Source organism: Rattus rattus, chromosome 5, assembly GCF_011064425.1.
Source record: "Rattus rattus isolate New Zealand chromosome 5, Rrattus_CSIRO_v1, whole genome shotgun sequence".
NCBI classification, from domain to species: Eukaryota; Metazoa; Chordata; class Mammalia; order Rodentia; family Muridae; genus Rattus; species Rattus rattus.
In genome coordinates this window covers 63,811,321-63,834,741 of record NC_046158.1, presented here as the reverse complement: position 1 = coordinate 63,834,741, position 23,421 = coordinate 63,811,321, and the positions used below count along the sequence as shown (strand labels likewise).

The window sequence follows — 23,421 nt, the reverse complement described above, 5'->3', positions numbered from 1 at the left end:
GGAAGACCATTTTTTTATTGTTCAGAGAGATCCTTTTGTCTCCATTTAATTCAGTATCATTTTATTATAATCTGTGGAGAATTCTATTGAAATTTCTTGTTGATTACATTGGACCATGAGAAAATTTTAAGCACTACATCCATCTCTACAATATTAAAAAGCAGTGTCTCTATTTCAGTGTATTTAAGTGACACATATGATTACACTATGTACACATATGATAGTTATTTTCTCCTAGACCATGGATTGGTATGTATCAATTACTCTATGTTTATGGACATGTATACTGTCTCTTGTTATTATAGTACTATGGACCATAGCCTGAGTATCTTCAAAATTGTTGCAGGAGATTCCAACATGAAGAACATCACAGAAGCTACTTCATTTGTCCTCAAGGGACTCACAGACAACAAGGAACTTCAGATCATTCTCTTTTTTCTATTCTTAGCAATTTACCTTTTTACTCTAATAGGAAATGTAGGACTTATTATCTTAGTTGTTGGAGATCCCCAGCTCCACAACCCTATGTACTGTTTCCTTAGTGTGTTGTCTTCTGTAGATGCCTGCTATTCTTCAGATATCACCCCAAATATGTTAGTAGGTTTTATGTCTAAAAGCAAAATCATTTCAATTCATGGTTGTGCAACACAAATGTTCCTTGCTGTTACATTTGGAACCACAGAATGCTTTCTTTTGGCAGCAATGGCATATGATCGATATGTAGCCATTCACAACCCACTTCTGTATGCAGTGAGCATGTCTCCTCAAATCTATGTGCCACTTATCATTGCTTCCTATGCTGGTGGAATTGTGCATGCTATTATCCACACAGTGGCCACTTTCAGCCTGTCTTTCTGTCAGTCCAATGAAATCAAACATATATTCTGTGATATACCTCCTCTACTTGCTATTTCTTGTTCTGAAACTTATATAAATGAGCTCTTGCTCTTCTTCTTTGTGAGTTTCATAGAGCTAGTCACCATCCTCATTGTTCTGATTTCCTATGCTTTCATCCTGTTGTCAATTCTGAAAATGAATTCTTCTGAAGGGAGAAGGAAAGTCTTCTCTACATGTGGAGCTCACCTCACTGTGGTGTCCATTTATTATGGCACAATCCTCTTCATGTATGTAAGACCTAGTTCTAACTATTCTCTGGAGCATGATATGATAGTGTCTACATTTTACACCATTGGGATTCCCATGCTCAACCCCATCATCTACAGTCTGAGAAACAAAGATGTAAAAGAGGCAATGAAAAGACTTTTGAGAAAACATTTTCATATTAAACATTGAATTAAAAATTAAATATTTTTATGTGTTTCTTATAACGGAAGTTCATCAAAAGAAGTTTCCATATGTTTTGTACTGTAATTTTTAACCAATCTTTAGTTCTTTCACATATAAAATTTGTTGCCAATAGTCCCTTCCTATAGCAGGTTAGCTGTCCTGTAATATTCAAGGTAATTTTCCTGTCTCTACCACTCATCTCAGCATAGAAGCACAGTAATATCACATGTATCTTGTCACACCCTTGACTTTGTGTGTCTTCTAGGAATTCAAACTCACATCTCCAAACATGCATAGCAAACACTTTACATACTAAGCCATCTATCACTTTATTGTTTGAACATGAAACTCCAATTATTTTTATTCTAATGCATTATTATTTGAATCATGCTGTTCTTATATGTTCATTTTTGATGAAATACTGATTGCATTCAAAGTTCACATGATATTTACATATATAAAGGTATGGAATTTCTTTGTTTCTTAAAATATCTCTGCATGCACATATTCCAGACACAGTCAGCTACTAATATGCAGAAATGATTGTAGTATCTTGGTAGGACTATCATAACAGTATACTCTAGAGAATCTGGTTTATGCAAAAACATAGAACTTAGATATCTAAAACCAAAGAGTGTGTACTGATAAATTACTCTTAGGCTTTTCTATGTGGATTGCACAAACTTATATTTTATAATTGTCTTCCTTGTAGTTTGCCTCTATATATGTCTTTTTTCTAATCTGTCCTTATAAAGATAGTATATATATTGGGTTAACACCCATCAAAAGACTTTTTATAACTACTCAATATTATTAAATATTCATATTAGAAATATTAATTAATTATAAATATAAATATTGATATATTATTATATTAAAATCATGGCTCTAAATTCAACCACATCCTGGAGCAAGATGCATTTATTTTTGACACTGAATCCTATTTGTGTGTGTGCGTGTGTGTGTGTGTGTGTGTGTGTGTGTAAAAATTTGTAAATATATGACACACATTAATATGATAATTGTTTTAAAATATTATCTTGCCTCTCCACTGTAAAAAATATTCTTAAGTATTCAGGTTTGTAATTCTATACAATTTCATAATTGTATTTGAGTAGCTTGGTGAAATTCTACTTAATCAATAAGTAAAACAAACAAAAACATATATATAATATTTTATATTATCTTAGTCTCTAACTCCATTTTCTTTTACACTCTTTTATCCCTCTCAACACACAAGAAAATATACATAGAATAGTGAGAACAATCAAGAGTTATGAGTTAAAGACATTCGTTTTTTGTGTCTATGTGGCCTTAGGTCAGGCTGATAATTGTATTATTATTATTATTATTATTATTATTATTATTATTATTATTATTATTACTATTATTATTACTATCATCATCATCATCGTTAATTTTTTTTACACTCCAGATTTTATTCCCCTCTCGTCTACCCTCTGACTGTTCCACATCCCATACCTCTTCCCTGTCACCTCCCATCCCCATCCCCATCTCCACGAGGATATCTCCACCCCACCCACCCCACAAGACTTCAAAACTTCCTGGGGTCTCTAGTCTCTTGAGGGTTAGGTGCATCTTTTCTGACCGAACACAGACCCGGTGACTCCTCTGCTATATATGTGTTGGGGACCTTATATCAGCTGGTATAAGCTGCCTGGTTGGTGACCCAGTATCTGAGAAAGCTCTGGGCTCCAGGTTAATTGAGACTGGTAGTCCTTCTACAGGGTTGTCCTTCTCATCTTCTTCCAGCTTTTCCCTAATTCAACCAGAGAGGTCAGCAGACTCTGTTCATTGGTTGGGTGCACATATCTGCATCTGATTCTTTCAACTGTTTTCAGAGGAAAAATGACAGCCCCCCCACTTTTGTGAGCACTCCATAGTTTCAGTAATAGTGTAATGCCTTGGGGCCTCCCCTTGAGCTGGATTCCATTTTGGACCTGTCACTGGACCTTCTTTTCCTCAGACTCTTCTATATTTTTATCCCTGCAATTCTTTCAGACAGGAACAGTTTTGGATCCCAGTTTTGACTGTGGAATAGCAACCCTATCCTTCACTTGATATCCTGTCTTTCTGCTAGAGGTGAGCTCTGCAAGGTATCTCTCCCCAGTGTAGGGCATTTCATCAAAGGTCTCTCCCTTTGAGTCTTAAAAGCTTCTCACTTCCCAGGTCTTTGGTATATCCTGGAGGGTCCTCCCAACCTCCTAGTTCTCGATGCTACCTGCTTCCATTCTTTTTCCTGGCCATCAAAGCTTCAGTCCTTTTTCCCCACCCAATACCATATCATGTTCACCTCTCTCTCCCACCCCCTTTTCCTCTCAGTTTCCTCCATTCTTCCTCCCTTTTGGTTACTTTCTTCTCCCTCCCAAGTGTGACTGAGGCATCCTCACTTGGGCCCTTCAACTTGTTGAACTTTCTTTAGTTCTGTGGACTGCTTCTTGGGTTCTTTGTACTTTTTTTTCACTAATATGCACTTATCAGGGAGTACATACTATGCATATCCTTTTGGGTCTGAGGTATCTTATCCAAGATGATATTTTCTAGTTCTATCCATTTGCTAGCAAAACTCAAGATGTCCTCATTCTTTTTTTTTTTCTTTTTCTTTTTTTCGGAGCTGAGTATTATTCTAGGCAAGCGCTCTACCACTGTGTAAATCAACCCCAAGATGTCCTCATTCTTAGCTGAGTATTATTCCATTGTGTAAATGAACTACATTTTCTATATCCATTCTTCTGTTGTGGTACATCTGGGTTGATTCCAGCTTCTGGCTATCACAATTAGGCCATATGAACACAGTGGAATTTGTGTCCCTGTGGCATGGTGGGGCATCTTTTGGGTATATTCCCAAGAGTGGTATTGATGGATCTTAAGGTAGATCTATTTCCAATTTTCAGGGGATCCTCCAAATTGATTTCCAGAGTGATTTTACAAGTTTGTAATCCCACCAGCCTGTTCCTATGATTATGTTTCATGTATGACTGAAATTCTATTCTCATTATAAAGTCAACTGATAGTAAAAAATCAAATAAGTAGACAAAAAAAGAAAAAAATACTTAGAGCGTTATACATGGCAATCATGATAGATTTTGATGCAGTTTAACTCACTCTCCAGTGAAATATTTATTATATGTCTCTTGAACTCATACACACTTCAATCAATAGAGATGACGATTCTCTCATTCTTTTTTATTAGATGTATTTCCTTACTTACATTTCAAAAGTTATTCCCTTTCTCAGTCTCTTTACACAAGCACCCCATCCCCTACTACTCCCTGATATGGGTTTTCCCCCATCCATCCCATTATTGCCCCAGGCATATTTCCCTGCACTGGGAGTACAAACCTTGGCAGAACCAAGGGCTTCCCCTTCCACTGGTGCCCCAACAAGGCCATTATCTGCTACATATACATTTGGAGCCCTAGTTCAGTCCATGTATAGACTTTCAGTAGTGGTTTAGTCCCTGGAAGCTCTGGTTGATTGGCATTGTTGTCCTTATGGGGTTGCAAGCTTCTTCAACTCTTTCAGTACTTCCTCTAATTACCTCCAAGGGAGTCCTGTTCCAAGTTCAGGTTTGCTGCTAGCATTGACCTCTGTATGTGTCTCTCAGGAGAGATCTATATGGGCCTTTCAGCATGCATTTTTTAGCTTCATCGATCTTATCTAGGTTCGGTGCCCATACACACACACACACACACACACACACACACACACACACACACACACACATATATATATATATATATATATATATATATATATATATATGGGCCACATGTGTGTCAGGCTCTGAATGGCTATTCCTTCAGTCACTGCTCTAAACTTTGCTTCCATATCCACTAATATGGATATTTTTTCCCTTTTTAAGAAGGAGAGGGAACATCCACATTTTGTTCATCCTTCTTCTTGAGCTTCCTGTGGTCTGTGGATTGCATCTTGGGTAATTTGAGCTTTTTGGCTAGTATCCATTTATCAATGAGTGCATACCAAGTGTGTTTTTCCGTGATAGTGTTATCTCATTCAGGATGATATTTTCTAGTTCATTCCATTTGCCTATGGATTTCATGAAGTCATTGTTTTTGATACCTCTGCAGTACTCCATTGCGTAGATGTACCACATTTTATGAATCCATTCTTCTGTTGAAGGGCATCTGGGTTCTTTCCAGCTTCTGGTTGTTATAAATAAGGCTGCTATGAACATAGTGGAGTATGTGTCTTTGTTGTATGTTGGAGCAGGTTTTGGGCCTGTGCCCAGGAGAGGTATAGCTGGGTCCTCAGGTAGAGGAATGTCCAACTTTCTGAGAAACCTCCAGACTGATTTCCAGAGTGGTTGTGTCATTTTGCAATCCCACCAGCAATGGAGGAGTGTTCCTCTTTCTCCACATCCATGCCAGCATCTGCTGTCACCTGAGTTTTTTATCTTAGTCATTCAGACTACTGTGAGGTGAAATTTCAGGGTGGTTTTGAAATGCATTTCCCTGATGACTATGGATGTTGAAAATTTCTTTAGGTGCTTTTTGGCCATTCAATAGTCTTCAGTTGAGAATGTTTTGTTTAGCTCTGTACCCCATTTTTAGTAGGGTTATTTGGCTCTCTGGAGTCTAACTTCTTGAGTTCTTTGTATATTTTGCATATCAGACCTCTTTCAGATGCAGGATTGGTAAAGATCTTTTCCCAATCTGTTGGTTGCTGTTTTGTCCTAATGACAGTGCCTTTTGCCTTACAGAAGCTTTGCAGTTTTTTGAGGTCCCATTTGTCAATTCTTGATCTTAGAGCATAAGCCATTGGTGTTTTGTTCAGGAAATTTTCCCCAGTGCCCATGTGCTGAAGACTTTTCCCCACTTTTTCTTCTATTAGTTTGAGTGTGTCTGGTTTGATGTGGAGGTCCTTGATCCACTTGGACTTAAGCTTTGTACATAGTGATGAGAATGGATTGATTTGCATTCTTCTACATGGTAACCTCCAGTTGAAACAGCACCATTTGCTAAAAATGCTATCTTACTTCCATCTTTTTTTTTGTCAAAGATCAAGTGACCATAGGTGTGTGGGTTCATTTCTGGGTATTCAATTCTGTTCCACTGATCTCTGTCTCTGTTCCAACAACATACATTTTTTATGACTATTGCTCTGTAATACTGCTTGAAGTCTGGGATGGTGATTCCTCCAGATCTTTTATTGTTGAGTAAAGTTTTTGCTATCCTGGGTTTTTTTGTTATTCCAAATGAATTTGCAAATTGCTCTTTCTATCTCTATAAAGAATTGAGTAGGAATTTTGATGAGGATTGCATTGAATCTGTAGATTGCTTTTGGCAAAATGATCATCTTTACTATATCAATTTTGCGAATCCATGAGCATGGGAGATCTTTCTGTCTTCTGAAGTCTTCCTCAATTTCTTTCTTCAGAGACTTGCCGTTCTTGTCATACAGATCTTTCAGTGGCTTGGTTAAGTCACAATGAGGTATTTTATATTATTTGGGACTGTTGTGTAGGGTGTCATTTCCCTAATTTCTTTCTCAGCCTTTTTATCCTTTGAGTAGAGGAAGGCTACTGATTGTTTAAGTTGATTTTATACACCAACACTTTGCTAAAGTTGTTTATCAGATGAAGTATTTCTCTGGTGGAACTTTTGGGGTCACTTAAGTATACTGTCATATCATCTGCAAATAGTGATATTTTGATTTCTTCCCTTTCAATTTTTCTCATTCTTTATCTAATGAATTAATATGTTGTTGTTATGAAGAAAATAAGTCTCATTCTTCAATTACTCAAGAAAAAAACAGACATCAATAGAGGTCAGGATTATATTAAAATTCAAGAACAACAAAATTGAAGCATGCTTCTGTAATGTTCACATGGAGTACATTTTCTATTCCCCTGCATAAACTTTTTTCCTCTTCTGTATTCTGTTCATTGCCTGGACTCTATTCATAATATATAGTTCAATGAAGTTTTAGATATAGTTTCATCCTTTATTGCCCACATACAAAGATGAAAATACAGAAAATATAATTTTATTTTTGTCATCATAACTAGATCTTACCCCTGACAGGCATAGTTTGGAAGAAATAGATGAGAATAGCAGATTTAGATATAAAACATGTTTGTATTTGTGGCTTGTGAAGTAATAAAAGGTGGAAACATGAAAGGATTTGAAAGTTGAGCATGATAATTTTCTACTGAGGTCAAGCTGTCTGTAATAAGAAAGCAAACCCCATGAAGGTAGAGGAAAGTCGTGAAAGTTGCAGGAAGAGAGTGGATATTAGGAGGGATAAGTGACTGTTAGCCCAAAAGCTTGAATTACCCAAGATACAATCCACAGACCACATGAAACTCAAGATGTAGGACAACCAAAAGGCAAATGCTTCAGTCCTTCTTAAAAGGGGAAACAAAAATATTCACAGGTGGGGATATGGAGACAAAGTTTGGAGCAGAGACTGAACGAATGACCATATCAGGCATGCTGCCCATATATACACAGTAACCAAAGCTAGACAATATTGGTAAAGCCAAGAAGTGCATGGTGATAGGAACTTGATTTAACCATCTCCTGAGAGGATCAGCCAGAGTATGACAAATACAGAGGTGAATGGTAGAAGCAAACCAGTGAACTGAGGATAGGTTACCCCCCATTTAAGGAATTAGAGAAAGGATTGAAGTATCTGAAGGGACTTGAAACCCTATAAGAACAACAATGCCAACCAACCAGAGCTCCTAGGGACTAAACCACTACCCAAAGACTATATACATGGATTATATACCCATGGCTCGAGCTGCATATGTAGCAGAGGATGGCTGTGTAGGGCAACAATAGAAGGAGAGGCCCTTGGTCCTGCCAAGGTTGGACCCCCAGTGTACCAGAATGTCAGGGGGAGCAGGACAGGAAGGGGGATTGGATGGGGAAGGGAACACCCTTATAAAAGAAGGGGAGGGGGATGAGAGAGAGGGCTTATGTCCAGGAAGCCAGGAAAGGGAATAACATTTGAAATGTAAAAAAAAAAATTCAATAAAAGAAAATAAAGATAAAATGCATTCATAATGAAAAAAATTGGGGAAGATAAAATGGATTAGTAGATGGGTGACAAAAAACAGGGGCTCAGAATGTATTGTTTAATGTGAGCAAAGTACAATGATGCATATGTATCCAGTACCATAATGAAAACCTTTATATTATACATTAACTAGAAAAGAAATGGCTTAATTGCATAAAAAAAAGAATATTCAAATAGTTTGATCCTTTGTAACACATGAGAAACTGCCTATCAAGAACTTCCTGGTTCTCTTTCAAAATGCTGAGAGACTTTGCTGTTCAAAGTATTTGCCTAAAATAGTTAAATAAATGTTTGTAAAGTGTCAAAGTTAAAAAAAAGAACAAAAACAACCAACCAGAACTCCTAGGGACCAAATCACTACCCAAAGAGTATACATGGACAGACCACCACCTATGGCTTCAACTGCATTTGTAAAAGAGGATGGCCTTGTTGGGCACCAGGGGGAGCAGAAGCCCTTGGTCCTACCAAGACTCCAGGCCCCAGTATAGGGGAATGTCAAGGCAGGGAAACTGGAAGGAGGGTTGGTTGGGAAGGGGGAACATCCTTATAGAAGAAGGGGAGGGGGATGGGATCAGGGCTTATGGACAGGAAACCAGGAAAGGAAATAACACTTGAAATGTAAATAAATAATATCCAATTTTTTTTTAAAAAAAAAGGAGGAATAAGATCTCAGGGACCCATATGTGCCTAAGTAACCTGGTATACTTAGCAGGCTTCCTACAGAGAAGAGACAAGGAAAACATGTGAATTCTATTATAAGGAGAGGAATACTTATTTTAGTAACTAGAGAGTTGCCTAACTGGTGGGGCCAATGTTACTAGCAGGGCTGTTACTAGCAGGGAAGTGACCATGTGGTGGGAACTCTGGGAAGTATACATGGCTTCAGACAAGAGACAAATGACTAGAGAAGGGGGAGTGAAGAGGTAGCTGAAGATGCAGACTCTAGAATTTAAAATCAAATGTGCTGGGTGGCAAAAGCAGAGTCAATAAATCCATTTACTGACAACTTAAGAGAGCCAAATCAGAAGCTTTTGTCTAATCAAATTTTAAATTCAGAATGTGTGGGTCTCTGCCAACTGAAATGCTAGTTTGTCCTGTTGAGCAGTAGACTGGACTTGGAAGGCTCTTTAAAGCTTATTAAAAGACATGGCAATTGGTGCAAGGAGGGGCTTATGTGAGGAGGCAAGGAACACTTCATTTTTTTAATGATTTTTTTATTTAAATTTCAAATGGTATCCCCCTTTCCGGTTTCCCATTCATAAACCTCCATTCCATCTCCCCTCCCCCTTCTTCTAGGAGGGTGCTCCCTCACTCATACACCTACCCCTTCTCAACTCACAACCCTGACATTCCCTTACATTAGTAGAAACAAGGGCTTCTCCTTCCACTGACACCCAGCAAGGCCATCCTCTGATACATATGCAGCTGGAGCCATGAGTCTGTCCATGTGTACTCTCTGGGTAGTGGTTTAGTCCCTGGGAGCTCTGGTTGGTTAATTTTGTTTTTCTTATGTGGTTTCAAACCCCTCCAGCTCCTTCAGTCTTTTCTTTAACTCCTACAATGGGGACCTCATTCTCAGTTTAATGTTTGGCTGCAAACATTTGCCTCTGTGTTTGCCATTTTCTGGCAGATCCTCTCAGGAGACAGCTATATCACCTGTGAGCATGCACTTATTGGCATCAGCAATATTGTCTGGCTGTGGTGGCTGTATGTATATGGGCTGGATCCCCAGGTGGGGCAGTCTCTGGATGGCCTTTCCTTCAGTCTCTGCTCCAAACTTTGACTCCGTATTTCCTCATATGAATATTTTCTTCCCCTTTCTAAGAAGGACTGAAACATGCACACTTTGGTCAGCAGGGAACACATCAAATAGAGGGCAACCAAGTATATAGAAAGAGGGAAAACTGCAGTATAATAAAGCATCCATCCAAAGAAAGGATCCAATTTTGTCCTTAGTGGGAATTGTGAATAGCTGAAATAGTTTTCTATCTAGGGTTTTCCATCTTGCCTTTTGGGTTGGAGTAATAGCTAGTTCTAGATAAGTAAGGTGAGTGGAAGACAGCTGGACATTAGAGTGTGAAACTGCATCTATGGCCAGATAGGAATTTTAACAGAGTAGAAGTGTCAGAATGGTTCATTTGTATGGACATACTACAGAGGTAAAAATAGGTATAGAATTTATAATTTATAATTATGATCACTACTCTCCACCCTCCTCTCTTCTCAGTCTCATATTTGAAAGTCCCTTCCTCTAGGCCCCTCCTCTCAGAAATGGGGGAAAACCCCATCCTGTAATATCCAGTTTTAATAGGCCTAATTGAATCTTCTTTCACTGTGGCCAAACCATGATGTAAAGGTAGGGAAAGGGGATCTAATAGTAGGCACCAGAGTCAGAACCATCCTGTGCTTTACTTTTTAGTGGACTCACATGAAGTTTCACATCTACTACAAACCTGTAGGGATTCCTTGGTCCAGCTGATGCTTAGTCTTTTAATGCTTCTTCAGTCTTTGATAGTCCAAGATGGCACCATATAATACAAGAATAGATACAAGAAAAGACAAAGAGAGTAAGTCAGAAGCAAAGCCAGCCAAGACACCTAACACTGGATGGTCCAGGTAAATTGAGTAACAAGGTGGGTGTCCAGGTCAGCACAAGCAAAGCCATCAGTAGTTTTTAACTGGTGATTTGAAAGGAATGAGAAAAATATATCTTTGAGGTCCAGGACAGAGAAATGAGAAGTTCCTGAGTGGATAATAGAAAACAAAATATAGGGGTTTGAGAGGAACCACGGAAGTTTATAATTTGAAGATCATGAAACAAGCAGAAGGTATATTGAGTTTTGTTTTGGTGGATGTTTGCCTGTTCGTTTGTTTGTTTGTTTGTTTTAAATGTGAACATGGGAGAAAACACTTTGTAAAGTCATTTGGCATAAAAGACCTTTTCTTATGAGGTCATAAATAAGTCTTAAGTACGTTGATACTTTAAAGAAAGAGTTGGTATTGAGCCTCATTGCTATAATTGGTAGGGTTGTATAAATGGATTACAGAAAGTGATATTTGGCTTTAAAGGGGTAGGAGGATCACTTGAAGATCCAGTTTAGGATACACTTGGGAGCCCAGTAAAGGGGTAGATCCGTCAACTTATGTGGTTTGGGGGAAAAGAAGAAGAATAGCTCCTACTAATGTTAAGAGATCACTTACCACTAAAAGGAACAGGTTGGTAACATTAGGAAGGACTAGGTAAGAGGGATAAATAACTCCAAAAATCCAACCTATTGCTGGGGTTTCCTGAGGTTGGTAAGGCTGTATCCACACTATAACCATAGTGGGAATAAAAGGAGATGTGGGTCCCCATAATTCCATCAGGATGGAGTAAGTGGTCTTAGTTTGCACACAGAAGGACATGGATCACCCCAATACCATTATTACTATCTGTGGCTCCTTGCTGGAGATGGTAGTGGTCAGGTCAAGGAAAGCTGGACCCTCTCAGTCACTCATGGTCAAACTTAAGAGGTTAGCTGAAATGTGATCAGGTCTCATATTCTGATTCTCTGAAGGATGTGGGTGTGTCCAATAATCATTGTCCCCTTTGATGACATCTTGATATGGTTGAGGGCTTTTGTGAGGGACTTGGCACACATGGGCTCGGTGACCCGCTTCAATAAATTTAAAACATGGATTCAGAGATCATTGAACTGTTAGAAACGAGGGAGCCTAGACAGTTAGTATGGCTAGGTCAAGGAGTTTAAGGATCCTTAGGCATTTTTATTCATGAACTTCCTCATCTCTTGCATAGTATACCTTGAATGCCATTGCTAAGAATTCTCCCTGTGGAGTCAAACATCCCCTCTCTAGGTATTTAAGTTTAGCTCTAGTGGTAGGGAAATTTTGAGCAAATGGGCAAAAAAGTAAGATATAAAGAGTTGGTTCCCATCTGGAGTCCCAGTATTAAGTTAGATATATTGTAGGAGAGACATTGTAAGGCAGTCTAGTAATTGAGATAGATTTTTAAATTTGTTCTGGTGCATCCTTGGATTTTCTTTTTTGTATTTTCCTGCTTTTAGAGCAGCCTTACAGACACTAGACAAAAGGAAAGTTATATTGACCCCTAGCTAAAATGCTCCACTAGGTAATGTAGATCCAATTAGGATCCTGGTCTCTGAGACTGCTTCAGTCTCAACTGCGTGGGTAGAATTTGTTTGGAGGTAGTAAGATTTGGTTATGTATTGGAATTCTTTACTGACTGTGATGAGATGTTGCTTTTAAATTCTAATTTTATTAAGTCTTTTTAAAATGATTTTTCACCTATTATTTTAGTCTCAGGAAAAGAATCAAGGATCAGAAACTGAAGGAAAGGCTATCCAGAGTCTGCCCCACCTGGGGATCCAGCCCATATACATACAGCCACCACACCCAGACAATATTTCTGATGCCAAAAGTTCATGCTGACAGGAGCCTGATATAGCTGTCCCCTGAGAGGCTTTTTCAGAGGATGACAAATACAGAGGCAGATGCTTGCAGCCAACCAAGAACTGAGAATGGGGTCCCTATAGGAGGGATTAGGGAAAGGAATAAAGGAGCTGAAAGGGTTTTCAACCACATAAGAACAACAAAATTAATCAATCAAAAATCCCAAGGAATAAACCACTACACAAAGAATACACATGGACAAATCCAGGCCTCTAGCTGAACATGGGGCAGAGGATGGCCTTGTTGGGCACAATGGGAGGAGAAGCCCTTGATTCTGCCAAGGCTCGATGGCCCGGTGTAGGGGAATGTCAGTGCAGGGTGTGGGAAGGGATAGATGAGTGGGTGATGGATCGGATAGGGGTTTATGGATCCCCTCATAGAAGAAGGAGGAGGGGAGATAGGGGGTTTATGGATGGGAAACCAGAAAGGGGATTGAGTTTGAAATGTAAATAAAAAATATCCAATAAAAAAGGAAAAAAAGATTACCCCACAAAATTCCATCACAATTTAAAATATTCTGGACACTTATTGTTATCTCTGTGTTTAGTTTATACCATGTTGTCACCTTTAATCAAGATGTCAGTGAAGTCACATGGCATCCAGTCCCTCCAACCCTAGAAAAAATTGATGACAGCCATGTGGCTGCCTCCATCCCAGTCAGGAACAGCAACAAATATGGTAGCAAGGCACAAGTTGCTTAGTTCCCAACAGGCTTATATATCACATGATTCCTTTAAGATTACCTGAATATAGATATTTTTAACTATCAAACTTTTGATATAAATTTTAAGTTGAGACTTTTTTACTTGAATTTTACATATTGTTTAACCATGCCTAACATACATACAAATGTTGAGGTATAGAAAATATACATAATAGTCTTATAGGGGGACATTTGCTTCAGTTGTCTAAGGGATAATCAGGCCTTATATAGTTGCAAAAGTGAATAAATTTGGGACCCTTAAAGTCTGATGCCAAGGGGGTAGACTAGAGGTTTCCTAAGATGAATCCTGAAGGTATGGTTGTCATTCATTGTTCTCATGGATGGGATTGGGGACTCAAAAACAGTTTTGGCAGCCTACATTCAAGGTATTCCTTTGAAATCAGAGTGGACCTGAAAAAGATCACAGTGCTTAGTGTGTTGTCTCCACTGTCATTGGAGTCAGCACTAATGGCCTGAGGAGACTCAGCAGCCGATACCAAGGTTTTTCAGTTAGGCCTGAAAACTTGGCATTAGGCAATGATAAACTGAGCTCAGGAAATGAGGTTCGATCAACAGGAAATGAGAGAAAAAGAGTCAGATGGTATTATAAAAGCCACAAGGGCACAGAAAAACTGTGATATTGTAGGCATCTTTCAGGGGGAGGTTTAAGAGATAAAGGGTAGGAATTGGTTGCAATAAAACTCTACTAAGGTCAAGAAAAAAATCTCAGCATTAATTTTAGATAGCAAGCAAGGTACATTGAGATATGAAGCAGCATTGTGGCTCTTCTATCTGCCATGTCACCTGTTTGTGCTAGTACCTACTTTTTACAGTCCCCTAGATTCAGCCTCTGCCTATATTAGAACAATGCTCTCTTGTGCTGTTTCAATTATATTTTGAAAATTAGCTCAATGATTATTACATTATTTTTATTAGCTGGGAACTAATTCATTAAGAAGTACCAGAAGGTCATTTTGCTTGACCTTACCATAAGGAAAAATTTATTTTCTAATCCATCAATACATAAATTTTAGCAGTTCTAGTTTAATCATAGAACTCAGAAGGCAGTGACAGATCAATCTCTGTGTTCTAGGCCACCTGGTCAACAGAATGAGTTTCAGGGAAGCAAAGATAACACAGGGAAACACTATCATTAAACCTCCTTTCCACATGCTGCACAATATTAGTTTTTTCAACAGAACTCCATCGCCAAATTAAAAGGCCCTATCTGGATCTGTAAGTCCCAGTTAAGAGCTGTAAATCTCACGGTCCACAGTTATGATTACTGTCTTTGTCTTCCAGCCTGAATAAATAACTTTCAGGCAAATTTGTTGCCTAGCATTAACTAATATTGTGTGCCTAGCATGAGTTAAAGTTATTAAAGAACTTCTATCATTTTATAACAATAGTTTTATATGATATCAACACATCCACTCTTATAGCTATTGTTACAGAATGAAAGGCCTGCATAATGCTCTTGTTATAGTACGCTTAAGAGTGGAGTAAATAAACAGTTATAGAGCTAAAGCTACTAAGCAAGTACTGTGAAAATACTAAGTAGATACCAAAAAATTCAGAGCAACTCCTAAGTTTGAAGACTATCCACTCATCAGTATGATGCAGTAGTCTGGGCCCAGGAATGTTGTAGTATGGTAATTTAATGCATAAGAGTTGATTATATATATATATACATATATATATATATATATATATATATATATATATATTCTGCTCAGTATCTCAGCTTCTCAGACAAACAAAAGGAAGGATTAGCAGAGTGTGGGAAGACACAATCATCTCTAGTAGGACCTACTAGACAAAATACCAACTCTTTTTCCAAACTATTATGTTGTCTGTCAACTGGGTATTAGACTCACTTGTTAGACATTTCTGCATTCTGGTTTTCTTCCTTGACACTAGCCTAACTTATCATTTCACTTTAGAAGCATATAACATGTTTGACTTAATTAGAATACTTTTGGAGAAAATATCATTTTAGGTGAAATTGTGTCTTATGTCTCACTTCTATATGATTTAAATAAGCTTTTTTTAATTGAATAATTTTTATTTACATTTCAAATGTTATTTCTTTTCCCGGTTTCTCGGACATAAATCCTCTATCCCACTCCCCTCCCCTTCTTCTCTAAGGGTGTTCCCCTCCATATCCACCCCAATTGGAATGAAGACTATTTGAACCTAACGGAATAGATTAAATTTAATTTTCATGGGAGAAGTTTATGAGTTTACAAAGAGGTGGAATATTTTAAATTAAACATATGACCTTCTAATATACCTGTAACAGGGAAGTTACTTATTGTCTTTTACAATGTGAGAAATCCATGTGTTCTGCTTGAGAATGTACTGAGATTAAACAAAATACTCTCAGTGATTTTGGAACTTAGTGGGCCAAAGTATCATACATACCTGGAGATGACTCTCACTCCCCCAGAATCTTTCAGAAACCAGTAATCCAGTATTGACGAGTATATAGTTAGTCTTTCTTACATTAAGTTGAATCAGAGAAGAGTTAATTAAGTATATAACAGTTACACTATGGGCTTTAAGAGGAATGGTAAGAGCCATTACTTTTTTTTGGAACATTTTGACTCCAAAACTAATGGCTCTATCACCAATGACTTTTATGGATGTATCTCACTCCTTACACTAATAACCTATAGTTCTAGGAGCAACATCATTTAGCCAAGCAGGATCTTTATCATTAAGTGTTAGTTTTTGGGTTTCTGTACTGATATTTTGATATACACACACCACTCTCCATGACTATTGACTTCCCTGTTCTGTCAAATTCCCTCTTGAATTTAATTGTACCTCCATTCTTTTATATCCATTTCTCTTAATGAACTCCTCCTCATTCACCTTTCCCTAGTTTTATGAATTTCAGGGCCTCTGTTTTAAACATGCCTAACAAGGACTCACATGACAGAGAAAACAGAACACATTTGTCTTTCTTGGACTGGGTCAAGTAGTCCAGTATTATTTTTTTTATCATGAAAACTTTATTTGATAATGGAAATGAATAGGTTTTCTCTATGTGACTGATCAAGTGAAACAAGAAACCACTGTTATCAGATAATCATTTTCATAAGTCTCAAAGTAACATTTCAAACTAAGCTCTTAAAAAGACTAGTACTCTGTGTTTTTCTCTGTCTCTTGCTTTCTCACTGTGTGTGTGTGTGTGTGTGTGTGTGTTTGGATGTTGTGTGTAGAAACAGGCTTCTAACTAGACAAACTTAATTTGAATGATAGTAAAGAGGGATGTTGTAGGAGAATGTGTTTGGAAGAACCTAAAAAAGGAGATCTAATTATATTATAATCTCAGGAAACAGAAGGAATAATTTTTAAACATTAAGACAATTATAGATCTGTGAAAAACAACCAAACAAAAGGAACAGTGTAGCCTTATGAGATGTATAAGTGAATAATGTGCTTGTTAGAGAAAAAGGCCAGGTGCTGATCAATCTAGCATATTTCAGTGATATCAATGGTAGAAGAAGAGAAGAGTTCCATCTATTTGCCTAAGAATTTAATGTAGTCATTGTTTTTAATAGCTAAGTAGTACTCCATTGTATAAATGTACCACATTTTCTATATCCACACTTCTGTTGAAGAGCATCTGGGTTCAGACAAATGGACAGAACTAGAAAATATCCTGAGTGAGGTAACACAGTCACAAAAGAAAACAAATGGTATGCACTCACTGATAAGTGGATTTTAGTCAAAAAGCTTGGAATAACTAAGAAAAAATTCACAGATCATATGATGCTCAACAAGAAAGAAGACCAAAATGTGGATGCTTCATTCCTTCTCAGAAGGGAGAATAAAATATTCATGGGAGAAAATACAGGAACGAAGAGTGGAGCAGGGACTAAAGAAAAGATCATACAGAGACTGCCTCATCTGGGAATCTATCTCATATGCAGTCACCAAACCCAGTCACTATTGATGATGCCAAGAAGTGCTTGATGAAAAGAACTAGATATGGATATTGCCTGAGAGGCTCTGTCAGAGCCCTACTGATATAGATGAGAAGGTTGCAGATAACCATTGGACTGAATAAGGGGACCTCAATGGAGGAATTAAAGGAAAGACTGAAGGAGCTCAAGAGTTTGTAACACCATAGGCAGAACAACAATATCAACCAACCACACCCCACCAGAGGTCTCAGTTAATAAACCACCAACCAATGAGTATGTATAGAGATACTGATGACTTCAGCCACACATGAAGTAGAGGATGGCTTTGTCCAGCGTCAATAGAAGGAAAAGCTCTTGGATCTGTGAAGGCTTGTTTCCCCAATGTAGGGCAATGCCAGGACATTGAAGTTGGAGTGGTTTTGTAGAACTGGGAGCATCCCCACAGAAGCATGAGGAGGGGGTTACAGGAGAGGAGCGAAAGGTGATAACATATGAATTGTAAATACATAAAATACCCAAGAAAAATAAAATTCAAAAAAGGAGGTATGAGACACCCCTCACCCAAGCTGTTCTCTGTCCAATTCCATTCATATTCCATGTTATTCAAACCTGTATTTTGTTGCTTCTGTCTCCGTCCCGCAGAAAAGAGCGAGGACACAGTGTTCTTCTCAAAGCAGTTTATTCAGGAGCCTTTCAGCATGCAAGCAGGAATTTTTCCTTTCTTTTCTTCTCTCTCTCTCCTCAGCCCCCGAGCACACTCCCTTATATCCTCCCTCAACTCCACCTCCTCAGTCCAGACTGTGTAATCTCAGTTCATAGGTCCACTTCACATGGCCTGATCTTGCCTCATGGTGCACCTGCACAGCTCTCACAATGGGCTTGGCTAGTTTCATGTGTGTGAGGGAAGTCAGGTGCTAGTCGAAACAGACTAAAAGCTACAGTCCATCTTGGGACTGCCACAGTCCCACCCGCCTTCCCCACAGTATTTTGCACAAACACACATACACACACACACACACACACACACACACACACACACACACACACACACAAAGAGAGAGAGAGTGGGAGAGAGAGAGAGAGAGGAGAGAGAGAGACACATACATGAATGAATAAATGTAAGAAACACTTTCCCTGTGCTTCGACGTGAGTATGTCAGTTCCCCTGGAACTGGAGATACAGGCAGTTGTGAGCTGCCACATGGATGCTGAGAACTGAAACTGGGTAATTTGGAAGAACAGTCAATGCTCTTAACCACTGATCCATCTCTGCATCCTAACAAATGAAACTCAAGACGGATAATCAAAATGTGAATGCTTCACTCCTTCTTTAAAAGGGGAACAAGAATACCCTTGGCAGGCAATAGAGAGGTTGTGTTTTCCTGTTATTCTTTCAGGGATTTTTGTGTTTCCTCTCTAAGGGCTTTTATTTGTTTATTTGTGTTTCCCTGCATTTCTTTAATGGAGTTCTTTATGTCTTACTTAAAGTCCACCACCATTATCAAAAAATGTGATTTTAAATCTAAATCTTGCTTTTCTGGTGTGTTTGGATATCCAGTATTTTCTTTGGTGTGACAAATGGGCTCTGATGATGCCAAATACTCTTGGTTTCTGTTGCTTATGTTCCTGTACTTGCTTCTCGCCATTGGGTGTTTGCTTTTCTTGCTGTTTCTGAGACCCTGCTGTAGACCTCTGTGTCAGTTCTCGTGTGGAACTGTTTTCCTGTTTTTTTCAGTCTTTCTTGAGAACAGGTGTTCCGATTTCAGGTGTGTATGCACTCCTGGAGACTGTCTTCCAGCTCTAGGTGAGGACGGGAATCAAAGGGTCCTTGCACCCAGCAGGCCCAGTTGGCATTGTGCAATTCTCTCTTGGGTCTGGACTGTGGGCAGAGGGTATTCTGTGACTTCTCAGGGTTATCCATACTTCTGAGGGTCCTGCTCTCTCCCTCATGGGATTTGGGTGCAGGGAACTGTTTGGCTGGTTCAGTTCAGTCCTGGGCACAGACCACAACTGCAGGGGCCGGCAGCTGTCTGTTCCTATCCCTGTGTCCAGAGGCACTTTAAAGTTTCCCCTTGGCCCAGGGATGTGGGCAGAGGTGTGCAGAGGTGGCAGTCTGTCCTGTGATCTCAGGATGTCTGCACTCCTGGGTAGTAAGCTCTCTTCTCCACCTATTTTTATACTCCATATGATACTCCTCTCCAGCTCCAGACTCCCAATTGTTCTACATCCCATACCTCCTCCCTGCCCCCAACTCATGTCTATAAGGATGACCCTACCCCACCCAGCCCACAAGACCTCTAAACTTCCTGTGGCCTCTAGCCCCTTGAGGGTTAGGTATATCTTCTCTGACTGAACCCAGACCCAGGAGACCAGTGCTATAGATGTGTTTGACGCCTCATCTCAGCTGGTGTATGCTTCCTGGTTCCTGATCCAGTGTCTGAGAGATCTCAGGGGTCCAGGTTAATTGGTCCTCCGATAGGGTTGCCCTCCTCCTCAACTTCCTACAGTTTTTCCCTAATTCAACCAGAAGGGTCCAGCAGCTTCTGTTCATTGGTTGGGCACACATATCTGCATCTGACTTTTTAACTGCTTGCTGGGTCTTTTGGAGGTCAGTCATGATAGGTACCTTTTTATGAACACTCCATACCCTCAGTAATAGTTTCAGGTCTTGGGGCCTCCCCTTGAGCTGGATCCCACTTGAACTGCATCATCTTTTCCTCAGGCTCTTTTCCATTTCTATCCCTGCAGTTCTTTCAGACAGGAAGAAGTATGGGTCAGAGCATTGACTGTGGGTTTGCAACCCCAACCCTTACTTGATGCTGTCTTTCTGCTGGAGGTGGGTTCAATAAATTCCCTCTCTCTGCTGTAGGACATTTCATCTAGGGTCCCCTCCTTTGAGTCCTGAGAGTCTCTCACTTCCCAGGTCTATGGTAGAATAAAATTAAAATAAGTAAAAAAAAAAATAAAGAACTAGGTGAATGTAACAATATATTTTATTTGTTTCCTTATGTGTAGTTTTTACATGGACTTATGGTTTCCTGAATGAGAATACATGACTCTATCTCATAGATAGACAAAAAGACAGTGAAAACAAGTCTAGCAACTCAGCAATATCAAGGACCACAATGGTCCCAGACAGAAATCCACCATATCAAATCTCATTGAAGCCTATGTACACAGACATAAATATACCTGCATATATACATATACATCATATAGAAATATGTGTGTGTGTGTACACACATGTATCTGTATATATACATGCATATATGTATACACACATATGTGCATTATGTGCTTGTGTATATGTGTATGTCTGTATATATGTCTTTTTACATTTTATGAGTTTTTTATTTTAAGAACACAAGTAACAAGAATCATCAACAAATATTATGACTGTGGTATAGTAGGTTTATAATGGATCTAATCAATTCATATTACTGTCAAGGAAATAACATCTTAGCAGGAAAAAAATTAGGTGCAATGATAAACTCAGGAGCACAAATTGCATGTCACAGCTTAAATAGATAAGATTCTGTGAGGAATTTTCTGAGAAAAAGTCTTCTATGAGAATTTCTCCATAAAGAATCTTGAGTGGGTACTACATTACATAATGCACGTTAAGAGTTTACCACAAGTTACATGACAATCACTTAATCAAATGCTCTTAATCAAATATTAAGTAGAGTATACAGTCTCTACTTAGTAGAAACAAACCAAAAAAATCATATAATGGTGCCTAGGAACAACTTTATATAAAATAGTTATAAATCAGTTAAAAGTAATTTGATATACAGGAGAAAAATATCCATTATTTAAAAATGCTACCTGAGAAAATATGATGCTTTTAATGTAATCATGACCATAAAAGACACTACTAATTAAATCATGGCATATTTGTAACTTGTCACCATGTATATTTCATGTATATTGAGATTAACAACATAATATTTTTGTTATATGCTACAAACAGATATTAATTATGAACCACATTTCTCCACAATTTCTTCATTGCCTCTTTTACATCTTTATTCCTCAAACTGTAGATGATAGGATTCAGCATGGGTATCACAATTGTGTAAAATATTGAAACTACCATGTCATGACTTGAAGCATAGCTGGAACTAGGCCTCATATAACTGAAAAGGATAGTACCATGGTAAATAGAGACTCCAGTGAGATGAGAGCCACATGTAGAGAACACTTTCCTCCTTCCCTCAGTAGAATGCATGTTGAGAATGGCAAAGAGGATGAATCCATAAGAGACCAGAACAATCAGGATGGTGACAATCTCAATCAAACCCACCAAGTACAAGAGTAGAAGCTCATTTGTGTGTGTATCAGAACAAGAAAGAGCAAGCAATGCCGGGATGTCACAGAAGACATGCCTTATTTCATTGGATCCACAGAAGGACAGACTGAAAGTGGCTACTGTGTGTATAGCACCATGCATAACCCCACCAGCATAGGAGGCAATGATGAGTGGCAGATATACACTGGGTGACATGGTTACTGTGTACAGAAGTGGGTTGTAGATGGCTACATATCTGTCATATGCCATTGCTGCCAGCAGAAAGCATTCTGTGGTTCCTAAAGTAACAAAGAGAAGCATCTGTGTTGCACATGCAAGGAACGAAATGGACTTATTTTCATTTAGAAAGTTGACCAACATTTTGGGGGTAACAACTGTAGAATAACAGGCATCCAGGAAAGACAAAACACTTAGGAAATAGTACATGGGGTTGTGTAGCCGACAATCCCCAATGACCAAAATAACCAGTCCAAAATTTCCTATCAGAGTGAAGAGATAAATAGCAAGAAACAGTAAAAATAGGAAAACTTGCAATTCAAAGTCATCAGTGAAGCCCAAGAGTATAAACATCGTGGCTTCAGTCATGTTCTCTAACGGAATCTTGTCAACATCTACAGCTGATGTGATCATTTCCATTTTGGTTTTGATTTATGTATTTCCGAGGAAAGTTCCTACAAAGCTGTTTATGTTTGATTCTTAGGGCATCATGACCTCCTTGGTAATGAGGTGGACAATAATAAGTAGTTTGATGAAAGTTGCCAGATTTCACTATATGAAGTAAAAGAAAAAGATAATTACACTTATTTATTAGATATATTTATAAAGTTTCTAAAGTATCTAGCAACTAGAGTAGCAAGCACAATTATGAAAACACAACCTCTGGGTCCATTTTGTGTGCATCTATATGCTTTCGGGGTTGATCACTCTGCATTGGACAACCTGTAACTGTCTTATTCCTGGGAGAAGTTAATTTTCCTTCTTCCAGCAATTTATTAATTACCTGGGATCTCTTTAGGGTAGGGTCCCATGAAAATTACCTTCCCCTTCCATTTCAGCATTTCCATCCATAAAACCATTGCCAGGTCTTGTTTATTCACCAATTTGTATTTTCAAACACTCATGAATATAGGTGGAATTCACTTCACTTTCAAATTGCAATAACAAAAGGTACACACTTGTATAGCAGTTCTCCTTTAGCTGTAAGTACATGAAACACTTCCTTAATGTTTCACAATTTCAATATGAGAATCTTTACTTCTATCACTGGTAAATTTTAATGAAAAAATTAATGGTAATTTTTAAAAAAATGTAGTTTTAAAATCACTTATGTCTCTACTGTAAATCTCACCAATCACATTTACCAAACCTGTTAAATACTCATGGGGTGATTTCTGCACAGTGACTTTTATCTTATCCACATCAGAAGCCAAATATTTATAAAATGCTAAAAGTACATACATAAGAGTGCAGAAGATATTCAATCATGTAAACATATGCATTAATAATATGAAGCATGCTAAAATTGTCAAATTAAATTGGTCATTAAAAGCAATAAGAGGAAAAATTGACTTAAGTAATTTTACCGTAAGAAGGAAATTATATAATTACACAGTCCCGGAAGATCTTCAAAGTCTATCTTTTCTTCTA

General features: G+C 38.3%; 2 protein-coding genes across 2 annotated transcripts; one reads left to right on the top strand and one right to left on the bottom strand.

The window, feature by feature from the left end:
* Positions 1 to 357: 357 nt before the first annotated feature.
* Positions 358 to 1,293, top strand: LOC116900302 (olfactory receptor 141). Its single transcript, XM_032902058.1, has one exon. The coding sequence runs from the start codon at positions 358 to 360 to the stop codon at positions 1,291 to 1,293; it is 936 nt and encodes a 311-aa protein (XP_032757949.1).
* Positions 1,294 to 21,438: 20,145 nt separating this feature from the next.
* LOC116900301 (olfactory receptor 5T3-like) lies at positions 21,439 to 22,416 on the bottom strand. Its single transcript, XM_032902057.1, has one exon. It carries the CDS (start codon positions 22,408 to 22,410, stop codon positions 21,439 to 21,441), a length of 972 nt encoding a protein of 323 aa, XP_032757948.1. The 5' UTR covers positions 22,411 to 22,416.
* Between the last annotated feature and the right edge of the window lie 1,005 nt (positions 22,417 to 23,421).

What these genes read in the sequence shown, in the direction of transcription:
- LOC116900302 (XM_032902058.1), top strand. Translation starts at nt 358, where the DNA reads ATGAAGAACATCACAGAAGCTACTTCATTTGTCCTCAAGGGACTCACA.
- LOC116900301 (XM_032902057.1), bottom strand. Translation starts at nt 22,410, where the DNA reads ATGGAAATGATCACATCAGCTGTAGATGTTGACAAGATTCCGTTAGAG.